The sequence below is a fragment of the Diplotaxodon limnothrissa genome, linkage group LG19, assembly GCF_057381915.1.
Source record: "Diplotaxodon limnothrissa isolate DT_005_m linkage group LG19, D_limnothrissa_male_GT1.1, whole genome shotgun sequence".
Taxonomy (NCBI): domain Eukaryota; kingdom Metazoa; phylum Chordata; class Actinopteri; order Cichliformes; family Cichlidae; genus Diplotaxodon; species Diplotaxodon limnothrissa.
In genome coordinates this window covers 28,087,403-28,109,790 of record NC_140614.1, presented here as the reverse complement: position 1 = coordinate 28,109,790, position 22,388 = coordinate 28,087,403, and the positions used below count along the sequence as shown (strand labels likewise).

General features: G+C 40.1%; 2 protein-coding genes across 2 annotated transcripts; one reads left to right on the top strand and one right to left on the bottom strand.

The window, feature by feature from the left end:
- The first annotated feature begins 211 nt into the window (after positions 1-211).
- Positions 212-3,886, top strand: LOC146612415 (peptidase M20 domain-containing protein 2-like). The gene is made up of 7 exons (XM_085343204.1): positions 212-625; positions 1,010-1,158; positions 1,280-1,422; positions 2,418-2,572; positions 2,881-3,007; positions 3,177-3,284; positions 3,411-3,886. The coding sequence occupies exons 1-7, from the start codon at positions 212-214 to the stop codon at positions 3,545-3,547; spliced, it is 1,233 nt and encodes a 410-aa protein (XP_085199330.1). The 3' UTR covers positions 3,548-3,886.
- Positions 3,887-7,089: 3,203 nt separating this feature from the next.
- LOC146612414 (gamma-aminobutyric acid receptor subunit rho-1-like) lies at positions 7,090-21,671 on the bottom strand. Its single transcript, XM_085379210.1, has 10 exons — positions 21,556-21,671; positions 17,297-17,347; positions 17,103-17,209; positions 16,079-16,146; positions 14,586-14,809; positions 13,542-13,624; positions 13,131-13,271; positions 12,494-12,646; positions 9,374-9,570; positions 7,090-7,392 (listed from the first exon to the last, which is right to left on the bottom strand). The coding sequence occupies exons 1-10, from the start codon at positions 21,660-21,662 to the stop codon at positions 7,090-7,092; spliced, it is 1,434 nt and encodes a 477-aa protein (XP_085235336.1). The 5' UTR covers positions 21,663-21,671.
- Between the last annotated feature and the right edge of the window lie 717 nt (positions 21,672-22,388).

Below are 22,388 nucleotides of genomic sequence, written 5' to 3'. Positions count from 1 at the left end.
TTCTTCCTCTGTCTGGGTATAGTTTTGTCTTACACTGTGCGGTAGGACTTGAGTTCGAGCTTTTCTGTATGAATGATATGCTTTCTGAAAACTCAATAAAAACACTTTGATTATTATTACACGGCCTTTGATCAGCCAGCAGAGGGAAGCACATCAATGCTTCACTGGGATACATTTCCTGTGTTTTTAGGAGTCCAGCTCTAACGCCTGCATGCTGTCGGGCGATATGGAGAAACGACAGCAGATGAAGGACGACCTGCAGCGGTGCATAGACGCACACAAAGGCGAGCTGCACAGTCTGAGTAGAGACATTTGGAGCAATCCTGAAGTCGCCGGTAACGAGAAACATGCGCACGACCGGCTTGTCCGCTTCTTTTCTCAGGACCAGACATGGACGGTCCAAAGTCACTACAAACTTCCGACCGCGTTCAGGGCCAGCTGGGGTCCAGTTGGTGGAGGGGTGGGAGACCCAGTGTTGAACGTGGGGTTCCTGTGCGAGTATGACGCCCTCCCAGGTATCGGCCACGCGTGCGGGCACAACCTGATAGCAGAGGTGGGCGCTGCGGCCGCTGTGGGGCTGAAGGCTGCTTTAGAGAACCAGACCGAGCTCCCGGTGCCTGTGAAGGTAACTGTCGCCGGGTTTAACGGACTTAAACAAGTCACACCATGAAAACCGAGTGCGACACACTGTGAAGCTGAAAAAAATCCCAAGCACTCCTTTAAATCCCCAGCTCTGTTTGCTGTGACTCAACAAGTGCAACAAATGTAATATGATGTGAATAATTAGTCTCATTTTTTATTTTTTCAATAATAGGAAATAAACTTCTATCTTTAGAATATGTTATGATTAAATGTCTTAAAGTGGTCTCGTGTAGGGGGGTGGATTTGTTACTCCAGTCTTTATTTAAAAGCGTTTCTGTTTTGATGAAAACTCACATCTACTAAAAAAGAAACTAACATTCCAGTGAGCAGACCTGACATTAAAATATTATTTTACTCTTTATTATAGATAACTGTTCTGGGAACTCCTGCCGAGGAGGCGTTAGGAGGAAAGATTGAGCTAATCAATGCCGGGGCCTTTGCTGATATTGATCTTGTCTTCATGGCTCATCCAGCTCAGCAGGATGCTTCGTTTCACCCTTGCATCATAATCGAAGAGTGAGTTCTTCTTCACTGCTTCATTTCAAATTCTTTTACTTCTCTCTTAATCTCTCACAACGAACACCTAACCTTCACATTTCTTCGGGAACTCTTAACCGACCGTGCTGATGTTACACAGGATGTTAGTGAAGTACTATGGGAAGGCGTCTCATGCAGCTGCATACCCTTGGGAGGGAGTGAATGCCCTGGATGCGGCCGTCCTGGCCTATAACAACATCTCTGTACTCAGACAGCAGCTCAAACCAGACTGGAGGATTCATGGTGAGGAAAAGCTGTGGTAGGGTCACTTAAAGCTTCAGACTTTAGTGTCGACCTTGGAGAAAACGAGCATCTCATCTTTGATCCATCCTAGGAGGAGACACAAATCCCGGAAGGAAAATAAAACCCTCCTCTTTTCAGTGCCGTCAGGTGCCTCCTTATCCTTTACTTCCTCATAGTTTATTAGTTCATCTAGCCGATAGCTAGCTCATCATTATCTGTCTGTCCATTCACATTCACAGGAACTGGTATGCCTCCTTCAGTAGGGGTCAGAACTTTCATACAATGATCACCTGATAGGTCTTCAACTAAATTTTGTTTGTTGTTTGTTTGTCGTTTTAAAGGTGTTTTTCCATTTTCATACGATAACCTCCATGCACACTGCTTATAATTTCACCAAGTTCTCCTAGAATCATTAATATGGTTTATACTATCACATGCTGATGTGTTCACATGCATTATATTGACTATATGCATATTATATCATGCATAGTACTAAGTTACATATACTTTACAGCTGCAGGAGGTTCTCTGCTGTAGAAACACATGCCATGAAGCTCCCAGCATACAGTTTTTGTACTGATCTTAATGCCAGAAGAGGTTTGCACCCTGCTGTGTAGCTCTATGTGGTCTAACACTTCATGGCTCAGCTGCTGTGGTTTCTGCACGTTTCCACTTTGCAATAATACTTCTTAAATTTGATTGTGACATATCTAAGAGGGAAAAAACTTCACAGACTGACTTGGTGCATCCTGTTACAGCACAATACCCAAATTCAGTGGGGTCTTTGGAACAAACCATTCTAAAACAATTGTTGGTCTTTGACGTGCCAGTGGATTTTAATACTCATTAGTTTGTGCAGTGCAGTCCCCCAAAGACAAGGCAACTTATGATTTTCTTTCTGTATCACACACTTCACAGTATCCTGTGAAGTGTGATTGATCATGAGCCGGGTGAGCTGCTGAATTATTGACGTTCTGATTTTGTCTTTGCTACAGGCATCATCAAACACGGAGGAGAGAAGCCCAACATTATCCCGGCATACACTGAATTAGAGTTTTATTTGCGCGTCCCGTTGCTCAAAGACCTATGTGACCTGAAGGCTAAAGCTGAAGCTTGCTTCAGGGCAGCTGCCGGAGCAACCGGTTGCCAAGTATGTTTATGTAAAAGCGTCTTCAGTTTGCTTTCCTGTATGTTGGAGACATGTAGAAGCAGTCTATGTTGATACAGCAGTGCTAGAGAGTACTGCTGTTATATAACAATCCCCCTTTTTACCACATCTCTATAATTACTGTCCAAGTGCTGAACTTGTGTTACATAATTCATGATTATCTTCAGGCTCCTTTTCTCCTTCGTCTGCATGTGCTTCAGGCAGTTTACATTACTATGCATGCATGGCCTTATGTGCTGTTAAACATGACAGGCCAAATGTGCTATGGTCTTACATTTACTTGCATTTAGGTGGAGATCACCTTCCCAACCCCTACCTACTATAACATTCTACCTAATGCCACACTGGCAAGCATGTATGAAAGCAATGGAAAAGCTTTGGGAATTCACTTTCCAGAGCAGACAGCCAGCTTCTGCGGTAAGCATAAATGACAATATTATAAATCACTTCTGTCCCTGCTCTGTGCAAAAGAACTGTATATGACAAAATGTCTAACAGCAGAACTGTGATTTAGTGTTTTTTCAGCATTGTTGTTCACTGAATCGACACTGAACCACTATCACAGTGAATTCTAATCACCTGGCAGGTTCTACAGACTTTGGCAACGTGTCATTCATAGTCCCTGGTATTCATCCGTTTTTCTACATCTGCACTGATGCATTAAATCATACGGAGGAATACACCGAAGCAGCAGGTATTTTGGCACGTGGCTTTTGTGAACTGATGTTTTATAATTAAACCGAATCAGACTGTGATAAGGGAAATTTAGCCATCATCTCTTTCATGTTTACTCTGTGCTTTATATTTCTTACTCTGCCAGGAGCTGAAAAGGCCCAGTTGTACACCCTGAGGACAGCCAAGGCCCTGTCTATGACAGCTGTGGATGTAGTGTGCTGTCCTGATCTGCTTAAGAAAGTGAGAGACGACTTTAGACTGGCCAAACTGAAACAGAAGTGACTGGAAGGCAGTGATTGTCATGGTCCTGGGTCCTTTTGACCCAGCGTTTTGTGTTTTCTATTAGTGTGATTGTTGGTTCTGTTCTTCCTCTGTTTAGTGTTTACTCTGTCCTGCCCGTGTGTTCCTGTATTAAGTCCGCGTTTCTTAGTCTGTGTCCTTGCATGTGTAAGTTCCTGTTTTATTGTGAAGGTCTGCGTCTTATGTGAGTATTTTCAGTTCGCCTCCCTAGTCTCGTCACGTTAATCACTCCCAGCTGTGTCCCTCACCTGTGTGTAATCTCCCTGTGTTCTCTGAGTGTTTTTAAGTCGTGTCTTCTGTCTTAGTCGTTGCTGGTTCGTCTGTGTTGTTCCCCTCCATGTTCTCGTGTATTCTCCCTGCATCTCTGTTTCTCGACTCAAGGTTTCAGGTTTGTTTTTGCGTAGCTTTTCCCAGTTTAGTTCATTCTTAGGTTTTGGTTTTCTTCCTCCTTGTCCCTGTTTGTTTCACCCTTTTGTTAATAAAGCTCGCTCACAACTTAAGCAGTCTGCATCTTGGGTCCGTTTTATATTCTCACACGGCCTGCCTCGGCACCCCGTGACAGTGATAGAACTCCCTCGTGACACTGAAATTAGAAATACATCTAGGAGAAATTATAAGGTTTAAATAACAACAAGTAGGCACTTTATATTTTTTTGCTAAAGATCCTTGAGCGTAAGAGAAAAACCCCACAACAATCAGATGGTCCCCTATGTCCAGGCACTTGGTGACAGTGAGAAGGAGAAACTCCGTTTTAACAGGAAGAAACCTCCAGAAGACTCAATATCAGGGAGGAGCAGAATCAAAACTGGGAGAGAGAAAAGAGACCAAACTGAAAGCAAACGATAGAAAGAAAAAAGAAATGTAATCGCATGCTGTAGTGCATCATTGGAACTCCTCCAGCAGCTTCGGTTCCACAGAAGAGAGGCCTGAAAGCTGAAGACTCTGCCTCCCATTCTACATTTAAAACTCTATGAACCACAAGTCTCTGGTAGGACAATATGGTACTATGACTTCTTTAAGATATGAAGGACTTTGCATGTGAGGAGAGGGATTTTAAATTCAATCGTGAGTTTAACAGGGAACACATGAAGGCATCTAATATCTTTCTAGTCTGTGGTAATGGACAACATGAATTTACTGATGATGAGTTTGGCATACACTCACAGTTTTACACCACAAACCTCTAAATAAATCAACCCTAAATGTATTACTCTATCCACGGGTAGCCCTATTGTACTTGATTGCATGATCATACTACCTCTCTCTCAGTCATTGAGATTTCTAGGCGTACTTTCATCAGCTACACAGCTTGATAAAAAATCTTGGCTCTTAAGAGTGGGCCCAGATGTGGTGGAAAATCAGGTTATGGACATCTTTTTGATGCTTTATCCTTTTCTGCCAGCTTTGATGTGGTGATGCCTTTGTTCGCATTTTCTTTCACTAGATTAGAAGATGGTGCACAAAGTTTAAATTGACACCTTCGGGATGTTGCTTGGATCAAAAAAAACAACAAAAACATGCTTCAGCATATCCCACTCTCTCACTTTTCTGTGAGGAAAGCCTTAATGTAATTGTATATGTATATATCCTTTTACACACATGTGAGTGGTTAATGGCATTACATAATACGCAGTGTATATGATTTGTTTTAAATGCTCATCAGCACTCAGACATGTGCCAGAGCGAGAAGAAAGACCTTGGAGCTGTGAGCAACCCAGTGACTAATAACAGTAAAGACTTATCCTCCAGGACTGTTTAAATATACTGTGTAAGTGAGCAGAAAAATGTGATTAAAATAAAGGGATCAACTGTGTTCAAATGATCCAAAGTGTTATGTTTTAGGTTTTAAGCAGCTCTCTGTTTCTACGATGTTCAGCACTCAAGCTCCGATTTTCAGAAACCAAAACATTTATTAAACATCTTCCCATACATGACAGTTTTAAATACCTGTAATATTTTTTTAAAATATCTTTTGCCTAACAAAGTATAAAGTTGTTTTTAAGCTGAAAAAGACGTTAAAACTAGCAACTAACAGGTCACAGCGAACCTCAAAGCCTCACAACACCAAACAGAGGAGATGAGCTTCAGTTGTATTTAAAAAATAAAAAGAAGAAACATTAAAAAATAAAAAGAGTTAATATCATAGTCGGTGCATGGGACTTCTAAACATACATTTTTACATTTGTTGTTTTAATAGACTGCATTACTTTGCGTTTTTTACTCAACGTTGTCAAGTCACACAAACGGAGCGCAGTAGCTTGACATCAAAATAACTGCATTGATACAAATTTCACAAGAAAATTGAAGCTAAACTGAATCATATTAACATGCTGCAAAGAAAACGTGGAACTTCAAGAATAAGCTCTGAATTTGCCTTTTTTTAAAAATAAAAACATTTACTTTCATTCAGATGTTTATTTGCTTTCGTGCAGAGTTGGGAGAGTGTGGTGATATCACTTTCATGTCTGCAGTAAATATGAAGGTCTAGCCAGGAGACGGCTGAGCTGAGCACACAAGACTGGGGAAAAGGGGGAAGCAGCTGGGCGAAATTTGCCAACTACCACCTCAAAGGCTGACTAATTAACAAGATGTAATCTGTTTTTTTAATCTTTATAGAAATTGACATTCTGTTGGGAATTTAATTGCCAGACTCTTTCTTGCCTCTGAGCGTTAGCTAGGCAGTCATACCGTTAGAAAAATAGTAGGACTTCTGAGTATTAGCTAAGCATTTATACCGGTAGAGAAATAGTAGCACTAATCCCCCTATAAAACCAGGCTTTTATGGTTGTTTCTGTATGGATTCAGTCAAAATATATAACTTGCTGTAGTTATTATAGAAATGCTGGACGGAAACAAGTACCTTGGCTGTTTAACCTGGTTAGGGTTTTTATGCTAAGCTAACTGGCTATTACTGGATTTAGCCATATATTTAATTACAAGTATGAGAGTGGTATCAAGTTTCTCGCCGCTATATAACAAACAAACATATTTCTCAACATGTTAAATTAAACCTTTAAATATTTTTAGTCTCTTATTGATTGTCAGGTGTAGCTCATAAGAAGAGGAAAAAGGATCCGTCTATTTGCTGGCAATGCTAGCCAATGTCAGTATGTTTTCAGTTCACACTTTCGGTGTTGAAAGTGTGCTTGGAGTCACTGCATCTAGAACTAGAAGTAGTTAGCCTGAAGAGTGACATTAGTCCATGTACGTGCATCTCTGCGTCCTCAGGCGACAACAGCATTCAGACATCTTTCTGTCACCAGAACTATAGATACAGCAGAAACCAGAGAACTGATGAAGTGACTATCGATGACTGTCCTGTTAGTTGGTCGCTCATATTTCTTTTTTAATCATCGGTGTTAAGTGGCTGGGTCAAGAAGGCAATGGTCACCAATCTGTTAGTGGTCCCCATGCATCTCATGCGCAGTTTCTCTGTCCCAAACACTTCAAGTGCAGCATCATCTTTCCTGAGCTGAGCTCCTGCTGTCCCAGCATGCACAAAACAGCATTTCATGCATCATAGGTTACAAGTAGATGGACCAGTAGATGATGTTAAAAAGGATGTAGGCTCCAGGAAAGACGACCCTTGAGTACTTGTCTATGGCATGGGTGTCTATCCAGATGTTCACGTAGCCTCTAGATGCCTTCACCTGGCCTGTGATCTGTGGGTCGTTCAGTGCCACTTGGGCCAAAATTCGTTCCTGGCGGCCCCCGTTTTCTGGCAACCCATAATTTCCTGTGATGTTGACATCTGTGGACCCATATCCAGTGACCTGGGGGTCGATCATCATTTCATCAGGGTTGCCAATGCCGCATGTACATGGAAGCTAGCGAAAAACACACGAAGAGTTATGAATTACAGTAGACTTTCTATCATTATAAATAAGTGAATTCCTCCTATATGTATGATTGTCTGTACACTCATGGCCTTTAAATAACTTTGGTAGGAAACATTTATGGAAGGATGTTTGTGCTGGAAATCTTCCTCGGGGTACGTGGGCAATTTGGCTCCATATGCTGCAGCAGTTGGCAGATGAAGAATACCAATATAGTTAAAGAGCTGTAGTCCCAGAAATAATTTCCCATAGCCTTGAGAGCAGCTTAAAGTAAGCCAGTTAAGAAAATATATCTGTTTATTGGAAATGCATATAAATTATTAAATCATGTTTTCATCAGTTTATAATTATTTTAATATGGAAAATATTTCAGTATAAAATTCAGGTCAGCCTAATCAGAGTCGACTTAGACGAAACTATTATTACGTCTCGTAAATGTTTCCATCCTTGGTTTTATTAACTGTATTATTTGCAATAACCATGTACCAATAACAAGATTCAAATTAAGAAAAGTAGAGCATTTTCACAGATTTGTAGTACAATTAAAATTGAGATATATTAGGTATATAAACATATACACAAAGTGCATCTGTTGAAGGTTGTTACTTGTGCGGCTCTGTAACATTTCCAGCTGCTACTTTTGACACTAATCACTAGTCTGCAGTGCACGTTCAATGTCCATCAGTGTGTCAAAACAGAAACCCTTCATCTTGAATTTCAATTAGCATCTTGTGGAAGAGGAGGAAGTCTCAAGGAGCACTTTCTCCAGCAATGTCAATTGAAAAGTTGCGCACACTTATCTTTGGGCTTGAACATTATAGACTCTTCCTCTGAAAACAGCTGCTTGGTCTCTCAGACCCAGCTGTCATCGATATGATCCTCTAAGTGAAAGTCTGTTCATTTTGACACTGATGTTGTTCACATTTCGTGCCAGTTTAAGGTTCGTGGTGAAATTGCAAACTTGTGTCTGTATAATTTGTCAGAACAGACTTTTGCGAGTGATCTAAAAACAACTATGCTGGAAACAGCTTTGCTCTTTAAGGTATGATTGGCCAAATGTAAATAATTTTTTTGTATGAGCAGAGCATTTTGATCACTTCTTGTAAGCAATGACATATTAGATTCCCTTATTTATGGTCATGATGATAATGTTTTGAAATGCTCAGTTAATAAAGTAATTCCAGTACAATGCGAGGTAATATACAAACCTGAGATTTACGACATGGCCAAAAGCTTCAAATGAAAATTTTAGAACTACAAAGGGAAAAAATGTACTGTACCAAAAATATGACGTACTGTGGAAATTCGAAAATTAGAAATTAGAATGAATATCAAACAGGTAAGCAGTTACAGCGCCTAACCTGTCATAAAACAAGAAAACACATATTTTAGAATTCTGTAAAAAACTTGTTTAAAACTAAAAATTGTATTATTATTTATCAGTTAAGTAACAAATGTTTTATTCCCAAATCTGAGCCAGCACACAAGACTTTAATCAAGTATAATATTTTTTAAAACTAATAGTTCTGTTCAGGAAATGCAAGCAAAATAAGTAATTTGAGATTCTAATTAAAAAAATAATAGTGTGCTTTATTACTCTAAATTTGAAAATGAATGGATGACTAAAATAATTATATTTTAGCATTAACCACTAAATACATAAAAAAAATAAACCTTACATCGGGCAGTGGACAAACAAATTTAAGTACTGTTTTAGGTTGTAGCTTTCACAGCTTATCCAAAAAAAGAAAAGAAAAATCAGATATTTGCATCCTTACACTACTTCTAAAACTAAAAAAATGTGTCAGAATAAAACATGCTGCTGCATAAGTCATTACATAGATGTGGTGAAGATAAAGTATCTGTGTAAAATTTGTCAGTGTGAGCCATTAAAAAAAAAATCAAAAATTAAGTCTGTTCTTAACCAGAGGCAAAGTCAGAGGAGGAAAAAAAACATGAAAGGAACACTTACTCTCTCCCTCAGCTTCCTCTCTTTCCTCTCCTGTACGGTGGAGAGGTAGTTCACCGCTGCGTACTCTATCACCGAAAGGAAGACAAAGACAAAACTGACCCAGAGGTAAATGTCCACAGCTTTGATGTAGGAGACCCGAGGCATCGAAGCATTGACCCCGGTGATGATGGTGGACATGGTCAGCACGGTGGTGATGCCTGAAGGGAATCGAACAAAGTTTAGTCACAGCTGTGTTGCTATTTAGTCTCCCACAGACTAAATAGCTCAGAAATGGCTACATTTGGGGTGTAATAAATCAGAATCTTTATGTTCACTATAGACTTTGGTGAGATTCCACTAATAGCTTCCACCTACTCACTGTGAAAGCTGATGGGAAACTGGGGGTCTGGACCCCCTGAAAGGATTTGAGATGATTAGTGATGAGGGTAAGGAAAAAATGCACTAAATGTCTTCCCTAAAATTTTTCCACTAGTAAGATTATTAGACAATTATTGCATAATACTGTGAAATGTACGATGATTCATGCTTTTCCTAGGCTGAATTCTAATAACCCAGCTCGTGTCAGTCTTTTCTGCTAGCACCACTTGGCTTAAATTGGGGGTTTTGAATCAAACGACTGTCGGATGGATTGCCAAGTCAGCGCTAAACTCCCTGTATAACTTCACTATCAGCTAAAGATTCAGAGTCTTTAGTTTCTTAATAAATTCTTCTTGTGTTGGTAGCTGGTTAGCTAGCCTTACCATGCTAACACGCATAGTGATAATGATACGCAGTGTTTAGCCTAGTGTTTTCTAGCATAGCTGATAACTCTTTGCTTCAAGAATGAAATGGAAATTTTACTTATGTGGTACATTTGCCACTCTCACTGTGCTTTAGATAGAAAGAAGTACCCACATATAGTTTAGAACCTAGCATGCAGATGTAGATGATGGAGCGAGATGGAGGCAGATGACCTGCTGTGGCAAGCCCTAATGGGAACAGCTGAAAGAAGAGGAATGATCCTAACATGCATGGCTTTGGATTGTGGGAAGAAACTGGAAAGCACCAGTAGAAAACCCACTAGGAGACGGGGAGCATGGGGAACACGCGAGCTTCACAAGCCCCAGCCAAGAGGTTCAAACAAAGACGCTTCTTCTATTATTTAACAGTGCCAACCACAGCATATACAGTACTATGCAAAAGTTTGGCTCATTGATTATTTTGCTAGGAAAATGAGAAATAGATACAGTAATTCATTGAAATATGCAAACATACATGGGAACATGGCTGCAGACACTTATTGTTCTACCTCTTTCCTGATCTCTGTACACTGACAAAGATTTGATCCAAAAAAATGTAAATTTAGATTCATCACCACATAAGACCTGTTGCCACTGATTTTTAGTCCACTTTTAATCCACTTTAGTCCGTTGTGTAATTTGCTATACCTCAGCATTTTCTCATTGTTTACCTTCCTTAAGAATTTTTGACAGAAACTCTTCCACTGAGATTATTTCTCATTAAGCTTTAGCAATAGTTCACGTGTCACATCTTTGCAGGATATTTCTTCTGTATTTCCATATTTCTTTCCCATATTTCTTTTCTGTTGACTTTCAGATAGTGTTCATCTGCTGTAGATTAGTGGTGTGCGGATTGATACTGAAATATCGATTCTTCCGATACCAGCAATTTATGTTCTAGAATCGATTCTCATATTATAATATCGATATTTTAGTACTCTGGGGTAAATTTGTAGTTTTTCTATTCAAATGAACGCAGTGGAAAGAAACTATACAATTCGGATCGTCTAATTTGGAAGGAACTACTTCCTCTTACGCCTTTTATAGTCATATGCGAAATACGGCTGTATAAATGTGTCGCAGCCCCTGGCGTGCACACTCACAACAATGGCTGAGCGCAAACAGAGTCCTGTGTGGACACGTTGTTGTGGCAACACCACTGACCTCGTCAAACACCTCGGAGTAAATCACATCACAGAATATGATAAGCTTATGTTGAGGCGAACTGAAGAGGAGGACAGGGACAGGTGCTGCTAGGGCGAGACAGACATCTCTCGCAGAGTCCTTTAGTGCTGCAGGCAGGCAACATGTTCAAATGGCGCACAACGTCAGTTTTTTTTATTTCTATATGATTATTCTGCATTATTAAGCAATAAAAACAAGTTGTCTGATGTCCTCTAATCATTATGAAGCAATATGGTTATGTTATTATTACAATTACATAATACAATTATATATTGTATTATGAAATGCAATGAAACATTAAGTTTTTGTACAGAGTATCGGTATCGGATCAGTATCGCTGATACCACCCTGAATTTTACTTGGTATCGGATCGGAAAGGAAATCAGTGGTATCGCACATCACTACTGTAGATAGCTTTTTCGGCCTTTCACGTCTTCTTTTCTGTCCTCACATTTTTTAAGGACACACTGCACATAATGCCAAGGTCAGCCAAGTTTCCACCAGTTAGCTCTTTGGGAAAGACTTGGTTGGTGCAAAAGATACTATTCAATGCATGTCAAGCTGTCTTATCTTATGGAGATTTTTCAAAGGCTCGGTTAAATAAATGGGAACAAATGTGTTTTTGCTGCTAGTAACAACGTGCCTGAAGATATAAAACTGGTCATTGTAAAGCAGCTCAACAAACAACAAAACATTCCTCTGAAAATGTTCAAACACAAGGAATTTAAAAAAAATGTCCCAAGTGCTCAAGAGAGTTACGAGAAAGTCTGACTCGTTTGAAGCAAAAAATAAAGAAAGGAAAGGTGGCTCAAGTCTTTTGCACAGCACTATAAACATGAAAAAAAAAACCCAAAACAACCCCACATATTGATTTACTTCATCGTTCATTTTTGAGCTTTATCTCACTCGGTGGTAATATGGCAAGAAATGAAGATAATTTCATTGGATTTCTGGAATGATCTAAATTACTGTATTAATATATAATCTAGTGTGTTCATTTGTATTTTGCAGTTTATTAGGTGCTGTTCATTGTTCTTTATTTTATGTCAGTTTAAATAATCAGTTTCATAAATGTGGGATAGATCTCAGTATTTTTCATGTCTAATTAAAATAAAAGTAAGGTAAAATAATAGTTGATTTAAGTAGCACGGCGTACCTAGCGGTACCCTGGCGGGGACAGCCCTTCGGTCAATCCAGAACGACACCCAGGAGAGCATAACCATGAGAGTAGCAGGGAAGTAAGTCTGCAGCAGGAAGAAGAATATGTGGCGCCGCAGGGTGAAGTGGATGTACAAACGATTGTACCAGCCTAGGAAAAAGAAATATCACCATTATTCACACATTGTCATACGCTGGCTGGCATATATACCATATCAGCACTTTAAGCAGAGGTTCTCAGCTATTCTGGCAAAGAATGATAGGACACCAAATCCCTTTTATGCTTCAGGTTGCTCTGAAAAGTGACATATGATAATCAAAAGGCTGCCAGGCTCTCAGTGTGGCTTTCTAGCAGCATACAAGTAGTTGGCAGGAGTCTGATTCATTTTGTTTCGCAGTAAGGATAAAATATTAGTGTAGTCGTTTTGGTTTATAATTCAACGGACACCGTTTTCTTGTATGGAAGATTTGATCCTTTAGCTGAAAAAGACTTACAAAGGGAAATTAGAATTATTGAAGTTTTAATTCAATTGTGATTTAGTTTTGCATGCATTACGCGCGCGTTTGTCGCATTTACATAATCGGTTGGATTTCGGTGTCTGACTTAGAAGTAGGCGGGTTGTGGATTACGGTACCTGTGCTGCTGTAGAAAGCCAGCTTGGTGGTGGTGTGAAATTTCTGGATGAGGAACTGGGACAGAGATATTCTGTCGTCTGTGTTCAGGGATTCGTTTCCTTTCTTCCAGTAAAGCATCAGGTCGTCATCTGTGTACGCATCTGCAGAGGAAATGTGAACAAGCCAAATCAGGACAGATAACGTAGGTCCGAAGAAAAAAACAGAAGAAACACGACAAAGGTGCCGAATCCAAAGCCCCAGTAGCTTCTCGTAGATGCTGAGAGTTTCAATTACAATCCTAGGACTTTCCCAGACTTAGGACTGGTGAAGTTATGGGAAAAGAATTAGAAAATGAAGAGAAAAGATTCCCAGAGAAAATAAGAGGTGTGTCTGACAAACATGTTTGGCCAGATTCTGTTCAATTCACTCACAGCTCTCAATCTCCAGCGAGCAGGTTTGGGTGTCCAGGGGAAAGCGGCTGAGATCCATGTTGCACATAGCAGTGACTGTGACTCTGCAGGGAAAACAGGCAGGACACATCAGAGGAGCAGGAATGTCAGCTTCAAAAATCTCCTTATGCAGGTTTCTAAAGTTCAAACTCAGGCTGGTTCTTTTGTGCATCATAATGAGACTCTGACTTGACGTGTCCCTTTTATATAGCCGTTTTTGAAAGAGCATTATTAAAGATGGTTTTTTTTCCAGGTCCCTTCTTATACAGCAGGGGTGTCAAACTCAAATACACAAATACAAAGTTGCGGGCTAACGTTAATATTTATTGAAATATATTTATTCCTCCAGATATAAGAATGAATCTTTTCTTATGGACTCAAACACGTTTTGCTGGAAAGCTGAATATGGAACAAGCAAAGCTTAATACTAAACAATATATATATTACCTGTATAACACCAGTAGGCCAGCTCTAATAGTAATTTGGTATGGCTTCGCAGGCCAAATGTAATTAGGCTGCGGGCCAAATTTGGACACCTATGTTATACAGTCTCCCACTGGAGGGTTGTTTGAGTTCTATCCACTCTCACACTTGTTTTCTCCAATTTTAATCAAGTGTCCTTATGCCACAGCGTCACTGGAACACAAACGGGTTTAGAAATGACTTTCCTGATTGAATAGAGGTTAAAAAATGACTTGACTTCTCCCCTCCACTCTGCCACGCTAATTAGAATAATCAAATGCTGTTCCACGAAATGCTGATGGACCTGCTGTGATGTTCCACACAGGAAATCAAAGGCGACCTTTTTAGAGATTTTTGTATGGTTGTGTGTTTTAAGGTTGTTTTGTTTCTCTCTTTTTGGAATGAAACCTTTTTATATTGTGGTGGTTTTCATAATTTTCATTAAGCCTTCCTTTCACTGTGCCTATTAAATATAAAGTGCTTGCGAAAAGCACTTTCAGGGTTAAAAGCTCTCAGAGTGAGCGAGTCTTTCTTTGCCATGTTAAGACACGCAGTGCGGTTTACCTGAGACTGTAGAGCACATTGCCGTCAGGATAAACCCTCAGCATGACGTTGTCGGTGGTGGTGTCGTGGATGAAAGAGCGCTTAGAGTGAACAAAGAACATGTCAGGAACCCAAATTTTCTTCACCAGGCGACTGTCGAAGGTCATGCTCTGGTTGTTGGTGCTTGGAAAGGAAAGCCGCTCGTCCTTCCAGTAATGACGCAGGTACAGCGTCATGGTAAAGTCCTGCAAGGGAGAAAGAAACGAGAGTGTTATAAAGTATTCGGATCTTCACTTTATTATAAACTATATGTCGTGCTTTGCAAAAAAAAGTCTAGCATTCGCATTCAATCTTGTGTCCCCTGGGAAAAGGTAAGTTATGATGCTGTTTGACTGATAATAATGACGATCAGTGTGTTGGTCACTACTTTATGGACAGTTTACGTGGTTTAGTCCAATGTTTCCCAACATAAAGGTCACAAAATAAATCCATGGACTCTTGAGTTAAAATGAAAAAGTGAGTATTCATTTAATTTGTGCCTACTTTTATCATCTCACCTGCCTTCATCAAACTCAGTAAAACTTCCTTAAACGGAGTTAAGAAATGGCAAGTTCTAATACTGCAGTAATTAAGGTGTAATTAAGGCTTATGTTCATATGTTTGAGTAGAAAACAATTCTAAAGAAGAGGAGAGAATTGTAGAGGGTTTAGATATGAGAATGGCACAATGTAATGGTATGCTTTTAATGTTATTCTAAAGGAACAGCAATATTCACACTCATGAGGTTGATGAGGTGTTGCTAGTGTTCCTCATCGCCATCTATGACAAAAGAGAAGTGCTAAAGCTGCTCAAACACTGGCTCAGAAGTTGTGATGAGAGTCATTAACGCTCACGTCACCCAGGAAATACTCAGCCGTGGCATAGACTGCTATTCTTTTTTAAACTCCTGACGAGACTAGCGTGTGAAAAATAGGACGTGTTAACAAGATTAAAAGTTTTAAATAACAGCACTGCAATATTTCTCCTTGAAATTATGCTGCCAAGAAACAGAAAGCAGCAAAAATAATAATAATAATGGATTGCATTTATATAGCGCTTTTTGAGACCCTCCAAGCGCTTTACAATTCCACTATTCAGTCACTCTCACATTCACACACTGGTGGAGGCGAGCTACAGTTGTAGCCACAGCTGCCCTGGGGCAGACTGACAGAAGCGAGGCTGCCATATCGCGCCATCGACCCCTCTGGCCAACACCAGTAGGCGGTAGGTGAAGTGTCTTGCCCAAGGACACAACAACCAAGACAGACAGAGCTGGGGAACGAACCGGCAGCCTTTCAGTTACAAGATGAGCTTCCCAACCCCCTGAACCATGGCCATGAATAAAAATAAGTCTGCTCTTATGGAAGACGAACAGTAGTTGTTTTCCTCTGCAAAGACAGGGGCCAAAGTGCACCTACCTTAAAACTGCACTCGGTATAACAGCTGACCACTGCATTGTGCAGCATCACACTTACCATGTCCACCTCTGAGATGGTATCCAGACTTTCAACCTGAACATCTACACCAACAGGAATTGGAGGACCTGAAGGAAAATGGGATCATATAAGAAATGCATTAGTGCTGACATTATTTTTCAGCAAGCAAAAAGTAAAGATGACTTACTACAAGCAAAAAGTCCTAAAGAAAAATGAATGCACTAATCGAAATAGGCAAAGACATGGTTTGTTTTTTCTGCCTGCTTATGGATGTGACAGCACCCACCACCATTTTTTTTTATTGCAGAAACGCAGCTTCTGACAGGAACCGTGATCTCACACACACAGAGCAGCCGCTCATGACATGATGGTTACAGTTTGGCTCCGATTTCTTCTTTTGACCTATTTCAGCCTTTGTACTCTGCATCACCACGATCATCCTCCACCAGCGCACAGATACAATCAGGTCATAATAACGGCTCAAAGCGGATCCGGCGGTGAGTAAAATACAGCGCTAGCTTTCCCTTCTAGATGTACCTGCTGGTTAAACTCGGACACCGCCAAAAAGGATTCAGCGAGGGGTCATCTGGTGTTGTTTTCAGCAGCAGCAGATTGTTGTGTGATTAAAAGCGGTCTGACAAAAAAAACAGCACGTGGCTTCCTTCTTCTTTTTTAAATTTATTTACTTTTTTGGTTAAATAGGGCACTCTCATATTATCTCGACAGACAGATGCATAAAGAGAGCTAAAAAATACATAAAAACATTACTACTTAGTGTATTTTCTGAAACAAAAGCCTGTGTGCCTTTATTTCAACATAATCCTAAAGAAAGCTGACATCAAATCCCTCTAACACGCAGGGAAGCGAAAGGAAATGTGTTAACACTCTGGTGTTGTGAAGCACTGAACTGGAAAAGGAAACTCTCGCACAACTTGAAAGGAGGTTGTCAGTCAAGAGCTTAACGCTCACAAGGAAGCCGCACAGATCGTATTCAGCTGCACTTGATCCACAAGGATGCTAATGTTATCTCTTTTTCTTTCCTAATTAATTAAGAGCTTCTGACCTCCAAACGCTGGCCTCATGGTGAAATCGTGATCGTCTATTCTCAGGAGCTGCTCGGATTTTGTCATCAGAGATTTTGTCATGTCTGGGCTTCGCTTGTAAATTGGGCTGGAAAAAATAATAAATGCACAATAAACATGTTGTTACACAGATTTGAATGCTGAATATAACCCAGAAAAGACTTGTACAACTTACCTTCCAGTTTTGTGACCTCCTCCGCCATCCATCCAGGCGTCTCTTCGCAACCTGTTCCATTAAAATAGATATGCAAATGAGACCACCTTACAACGCAGCAGAGCTTTAATCAAAGATATTGTGATGCTTTCTTTTGTTTTACCTTAGAAATTCAACCTTTTCCTTTTTTTGTTGGTTGTAAATTCACATATTTATTTGAATACACTGAGGAATGCTTCGTGGCGTTTCTGTAGGTTACTTTCGAATACTATTTTTTATTCAGAGTCTGGGATGATCAAAGGCCAAATACAGCAGAAACTGTGTTTGAATATTGAATACCAAGAGGCAGACAAGCAGAAAAGCACCCTGGGTATATTTTTCTAGATTTGCTTTTTAATCGTGTGGAGATTTTTTAAGGTTTGTCTGTTGTAAATAACTGCTTTTAAATATGGGTGACAAAGAAAAGCAAAACATTTCGCCTTGGTGTCTGTAAAAATGAATTTCGGCTCACTTTTTTTTTTTACAGATTAAAAAAAAATAATGAGCCAATAATGAAAACCATCTGTCCCTGCACCCCACCCCCAGCCTAAATCTATGCTGCTCTCACGTGTTGTTTTGAACATTCTCCATTCCTAAGGAGATGTAGTACATCCGGTTACGTCAGGCACATTTCATCCACAAATCACATGAGGGCAAATAATGCCCATCACATCCAATTTAGAGCAATCCAGCTCTTTTCTGGTGTCACTTTTCAAGAGGGCTGCCTCTGTATAAATGTCTTTCAGGCAGCATATTCAGTCCGCACAAACACACACACACAGCGAGAGAATGATAAACTCCAAAAAAGCATAAAATGGATTAATAGAGTAGAGCATGCTGTGACAGACAGAGAGCCAAATCCCTGTGACAACTACAGACGTGCATTAAGGAAATACCACAGAGGAAGAGAGAGAGAGATGGAGGAGAAACACAAAGCAGAGAGAGCACAAGAGCAAAATGAAACAGTGAGAAGAGGGTTTCCATCGCTGCTGGCTCCAGCGCTTTCATGGGCAACGGGTGCTGGGCCCTCCTCGTGTGCGTCTATCCAGCAGCTGGTTCCTAATCCTCTTGGCAGAAATGCCTCTCCAATCCTTTCTCTGCTCTATGGCCCCACATTGTTTGCTTTTTCAAATGTTTTTCTTTTTATGTTTTCTGCCGCCGCGGGCTCGTGTACGCACGTCACTGCAGAGTCTGCATGAGGGTTAATGGGCCATATTTGCGTGGCGGTTGATCTGGACACATTTATGTATGCCGGTCCACGAGGGCAGAAAGCAGAACGAAACATTAAAGTAAAGAAGAGGGCGTTCAAAGTTTATAGAACGATTCGTTCATTTACATTTGAAAAAAGCTTCACAACAACTACTGAACATTTGCTGCTAACGTCACAGAAATGAACCGCTTTACTCTTGGCTAATAGGCTAATTTGCTAACAGTTATGCACGTATAAGCTGAATTTCTAGAATATTAAAACATTTTTAAAAAAGCCCAACCAGTCAGCTTTAACCAAGCATGTAGCAACTAAATTTTGTCTTTGTGCGGCAAGGAGTGATTCTTTTTTCTCATTAAATTTTTTTCTTTCCAAGGAATCATCAGAGCGACCATTAAAATTTATCCTTTAAACCTCATGAAGGTTTTTCCTCAGATCTTTTCTTGACTCAGCTGTCCTACACAAATCCTCTCCCCAACCCGCAGCTCATCCTCCTCAAGGCGGCGAGTGAAGAAAGTAAAACAGTTAACACTCCCCCACAGCCCACGCCAGCAGCGCACAGACGCTTCTGCGATTTCACACTCAAGAGAAGAGGAGTGGAGTGATGAGAAACACAGGGAGAAAGGGTTTGATTTCTAAATACGCATATGTGATCCCCCTCCCTGCACCCCCCCCCCCCCCCCCTTCCCATGCTAGAAGAGAAATGAGAGATTTACATTTGATTTGTATTCACAGGCTGTGCATGTCAGAGCAGAGAGAGGACTGATGCGAGAGGACTTTTAACAAGTTCGGGAAGAAAACAACAAACAGCGAAACACAGATGTGATAAAGAAGACGACACTGGCATTTAAAGATTATGCAGCGGCTTTGAGCCAGTTGTGCTTCCTGTCTTTTTCCAGATTTTCCACAGACGATTACGATTGTGCTCCTCTTGTGCTTAATGATCTTCTTAATCATCTCGGGGCTCAGAGGATCACTTTAAATGACTGGAATTTCATCGTGGCTTGTTTACATCTAAAGAGGCAGCAGACACTGCCTCCAATAGCATCACACACGCTCGCTTACTATCCTTTAAACCTAAGGACTACTAGGTGTATCAAAGACCAGCAGATACATCACGTCAAGCTTGTTTATTTCACTCAGTTTTAATGGAGAGCCGATTGCTGTTTGGCATCAGCTCTGATCTATAAATATCACCAGTTATAGCATGAAAAATTGATACTGTATCTAAAGGCTGGGGGATTATGGTTTGATAGGCTTTGTTGAAAATATTAAGTGGATGCAAATCATTCAACGCTGATAGCGTACAGTTTTGCACTTTGCCGCTTGGTTAAATCTTATCTTTACCAGAGATTAAAGCAAATACAGTTTCTCAGCTGGGGCAGCTCTAGGCTAAAGTTGAATTATTTGCATATATTCTACAAGAAAAGCATTTATTTGTAAAAGCTACACTGGAACAGGCCAATCTCCACTGGTTATTTATGGGGAAAAGTGCATTTATTTGCAAAAATGTCAGGGTTGTGCGCTGATCAGAGTCTTGCTTTCATTGGGTTTTAACACCATCTGAAAGTGTGCAAATAATCTTGTAGTAGAGCTGATAGAATGACTTAATCAACCGATATCATAATTTCAATAATTATTAATATTCTAGCCATTATTTACAAAAGGTCTTTAACATATTCAGCTTCAAAATGTGTTACGAAATCTCACGAAATAGCAAACTGAGTATTTTTTCTGCTACTGAGTGGGCTGTTGGCATATTTCACCAAAGAAGCCACTTGAAGATATAATCACACTCTGCTCATTTGAAACACTTTTGCCGGAAATTTAAACTGTTGCTTTTCAAATACATGACGAACATATTTCAGAATTTTGATACAATCTCTTTTTTTTTGTGCTTTCATTTGAAATTAATGAGTGAAAAAAAAATGGTAACATTTTGTCAAAGTGTATGATACTTTGTTTATTTCCTACCAACGTGATTCAGTCCAGTTCAAGTGTATCTGAAGTGTAATAAACACCTGTACCTCTATATTTGCATACTGATAAAAACATGAAATACTCTCAGTGGAGCTAAACCAACATGTGAATTAATCAGGTACTTCACTGACAGGTTTATAATCTCCAAGTATATTGCCAAAATTAATTAATTTTTTTTTCCAGGTCATTCTTTCATTTCTTCATTTTGGTCATTTCTTTAATTGTTACTTAGAGCCTTACTTTGTCTGTAAAATATCTTTAAAATTATATTCTTTTTGATAACATTAAGATATTCTGCTTTCTAAATACCTGACATCGGATTGGAAACTACATTCAAAGATTAAAAGATCAACCTCCTGTGGCTCAATTTTGATTTTAGTGTTTATGTTTTGTAGTGTTAAGGTCACTTTTCTTCAGCTATGCTACACAGTCAAACTGCAAAAAACAAAAAAAAAATCCCTGCCGTTTAAATCACTGATGTCAGAGCCTGTTTGATCAATACTGTGCAGAAATGAAGCGACTTTATTGACTCCCACATCTAGTTCAGTCCTAAAAAAAAGGTGGTAGTGGGGTGGAGAGTGGGGGGTAAAAGTCTAATCCAATAGGTGCATTGACAAGGCAGCAATTAGCCTAAATAATCACCTGAAAATGAAATTGACTACAACTGTTGCCGGTAGGGAAAAACGGTCATTAACTGATCTGCAGCATTTGCGGGGCAAGAGAACACAGCATTCACCAACAATACATAAATAGATGTGGGGATTTAGGTCTCCCACTCTATCCTCTCTCCAATCTGCTGTCTGAAAAAAAAAACTATTTTCAAAGGGGGGAGGGAGCGGCACAGGTGACACAGGAAACAGTGGACAACACTGTGTGCACCTAAAACAAAAGAAAAATGAACTAGAATAAAATGAAGTTCTTAATGAAAAACTAGAAACTTCTGCAGATCGGTTTCTGTGCACATCTTCCAATAAATGATTCAGTTGAATCCTGCTGAGGCAATGCAATCAGTTTTTTAAAAAGCCCTATATATTCAACACCTTGTTGCTGTTACCTGCTTTGTTTGTAGGTTTCCAGCTTGTGACCTCTCGACTGAACCATCTTCCCAGCTGCGCCCGCCAGCCAAACACAGAAGAGCACAAACGCCGCATCCACCTGCATGGTTCACATTCCCCAGAGGACGGACCTCTCCTGTCAATCAGAATCCACTCCCCTCCTGGGTTCGGAGCACTCTGCCTTCCTGATACATTCCCTTCTCCAGCGCCTGAGCCGATAAGAAGGAGAAAAACAGCAAGAGAAGCAGCGGCGGCGACAGCAGCACACTGGGCTATTCTACGGCCTGAGTAGAAAACATCCTACGGTGCTTAATCTGCACAGTGGGAAAAGCAATTTTGACTAAACCCATAAATCCTTGAGCGTCAGATGGTACAGATTTGATCCCTCCAGCGGCGGATGTGCCTGCCTCTCTGTGCTCTGCTGCTCTCAGATACCCTGCACTCTGATGTGCTCTACTCCACTTTGCACCGCCCAGAAACACCAATTCTCACAGTGATGCAGTGTGCTCATTTGTAAGGTCAAGCTTCAGAGATACAGAGGCATAGAAGCTGAGAATGAAGAAGCTCTGAGGCTTACCAGCTCCTTCTGGTGCTGGAGTCTGATTTTGACACTTTTCCAAAAATGCATTTCTGCTTGATGCTTTTTGCAGGATTTTATGAGGTTTCATGACGGGTGAGTGATTATCTTCCATCCTGCTGTGGTGATATATATATATATATATATATATATATATATATATATATATATATATATATATATATATATATTTTTTTTTTTTTTTTTTTTTTTTTCAAGAGACACAGATATGGGAATATTTTTGGATTTCCCCAA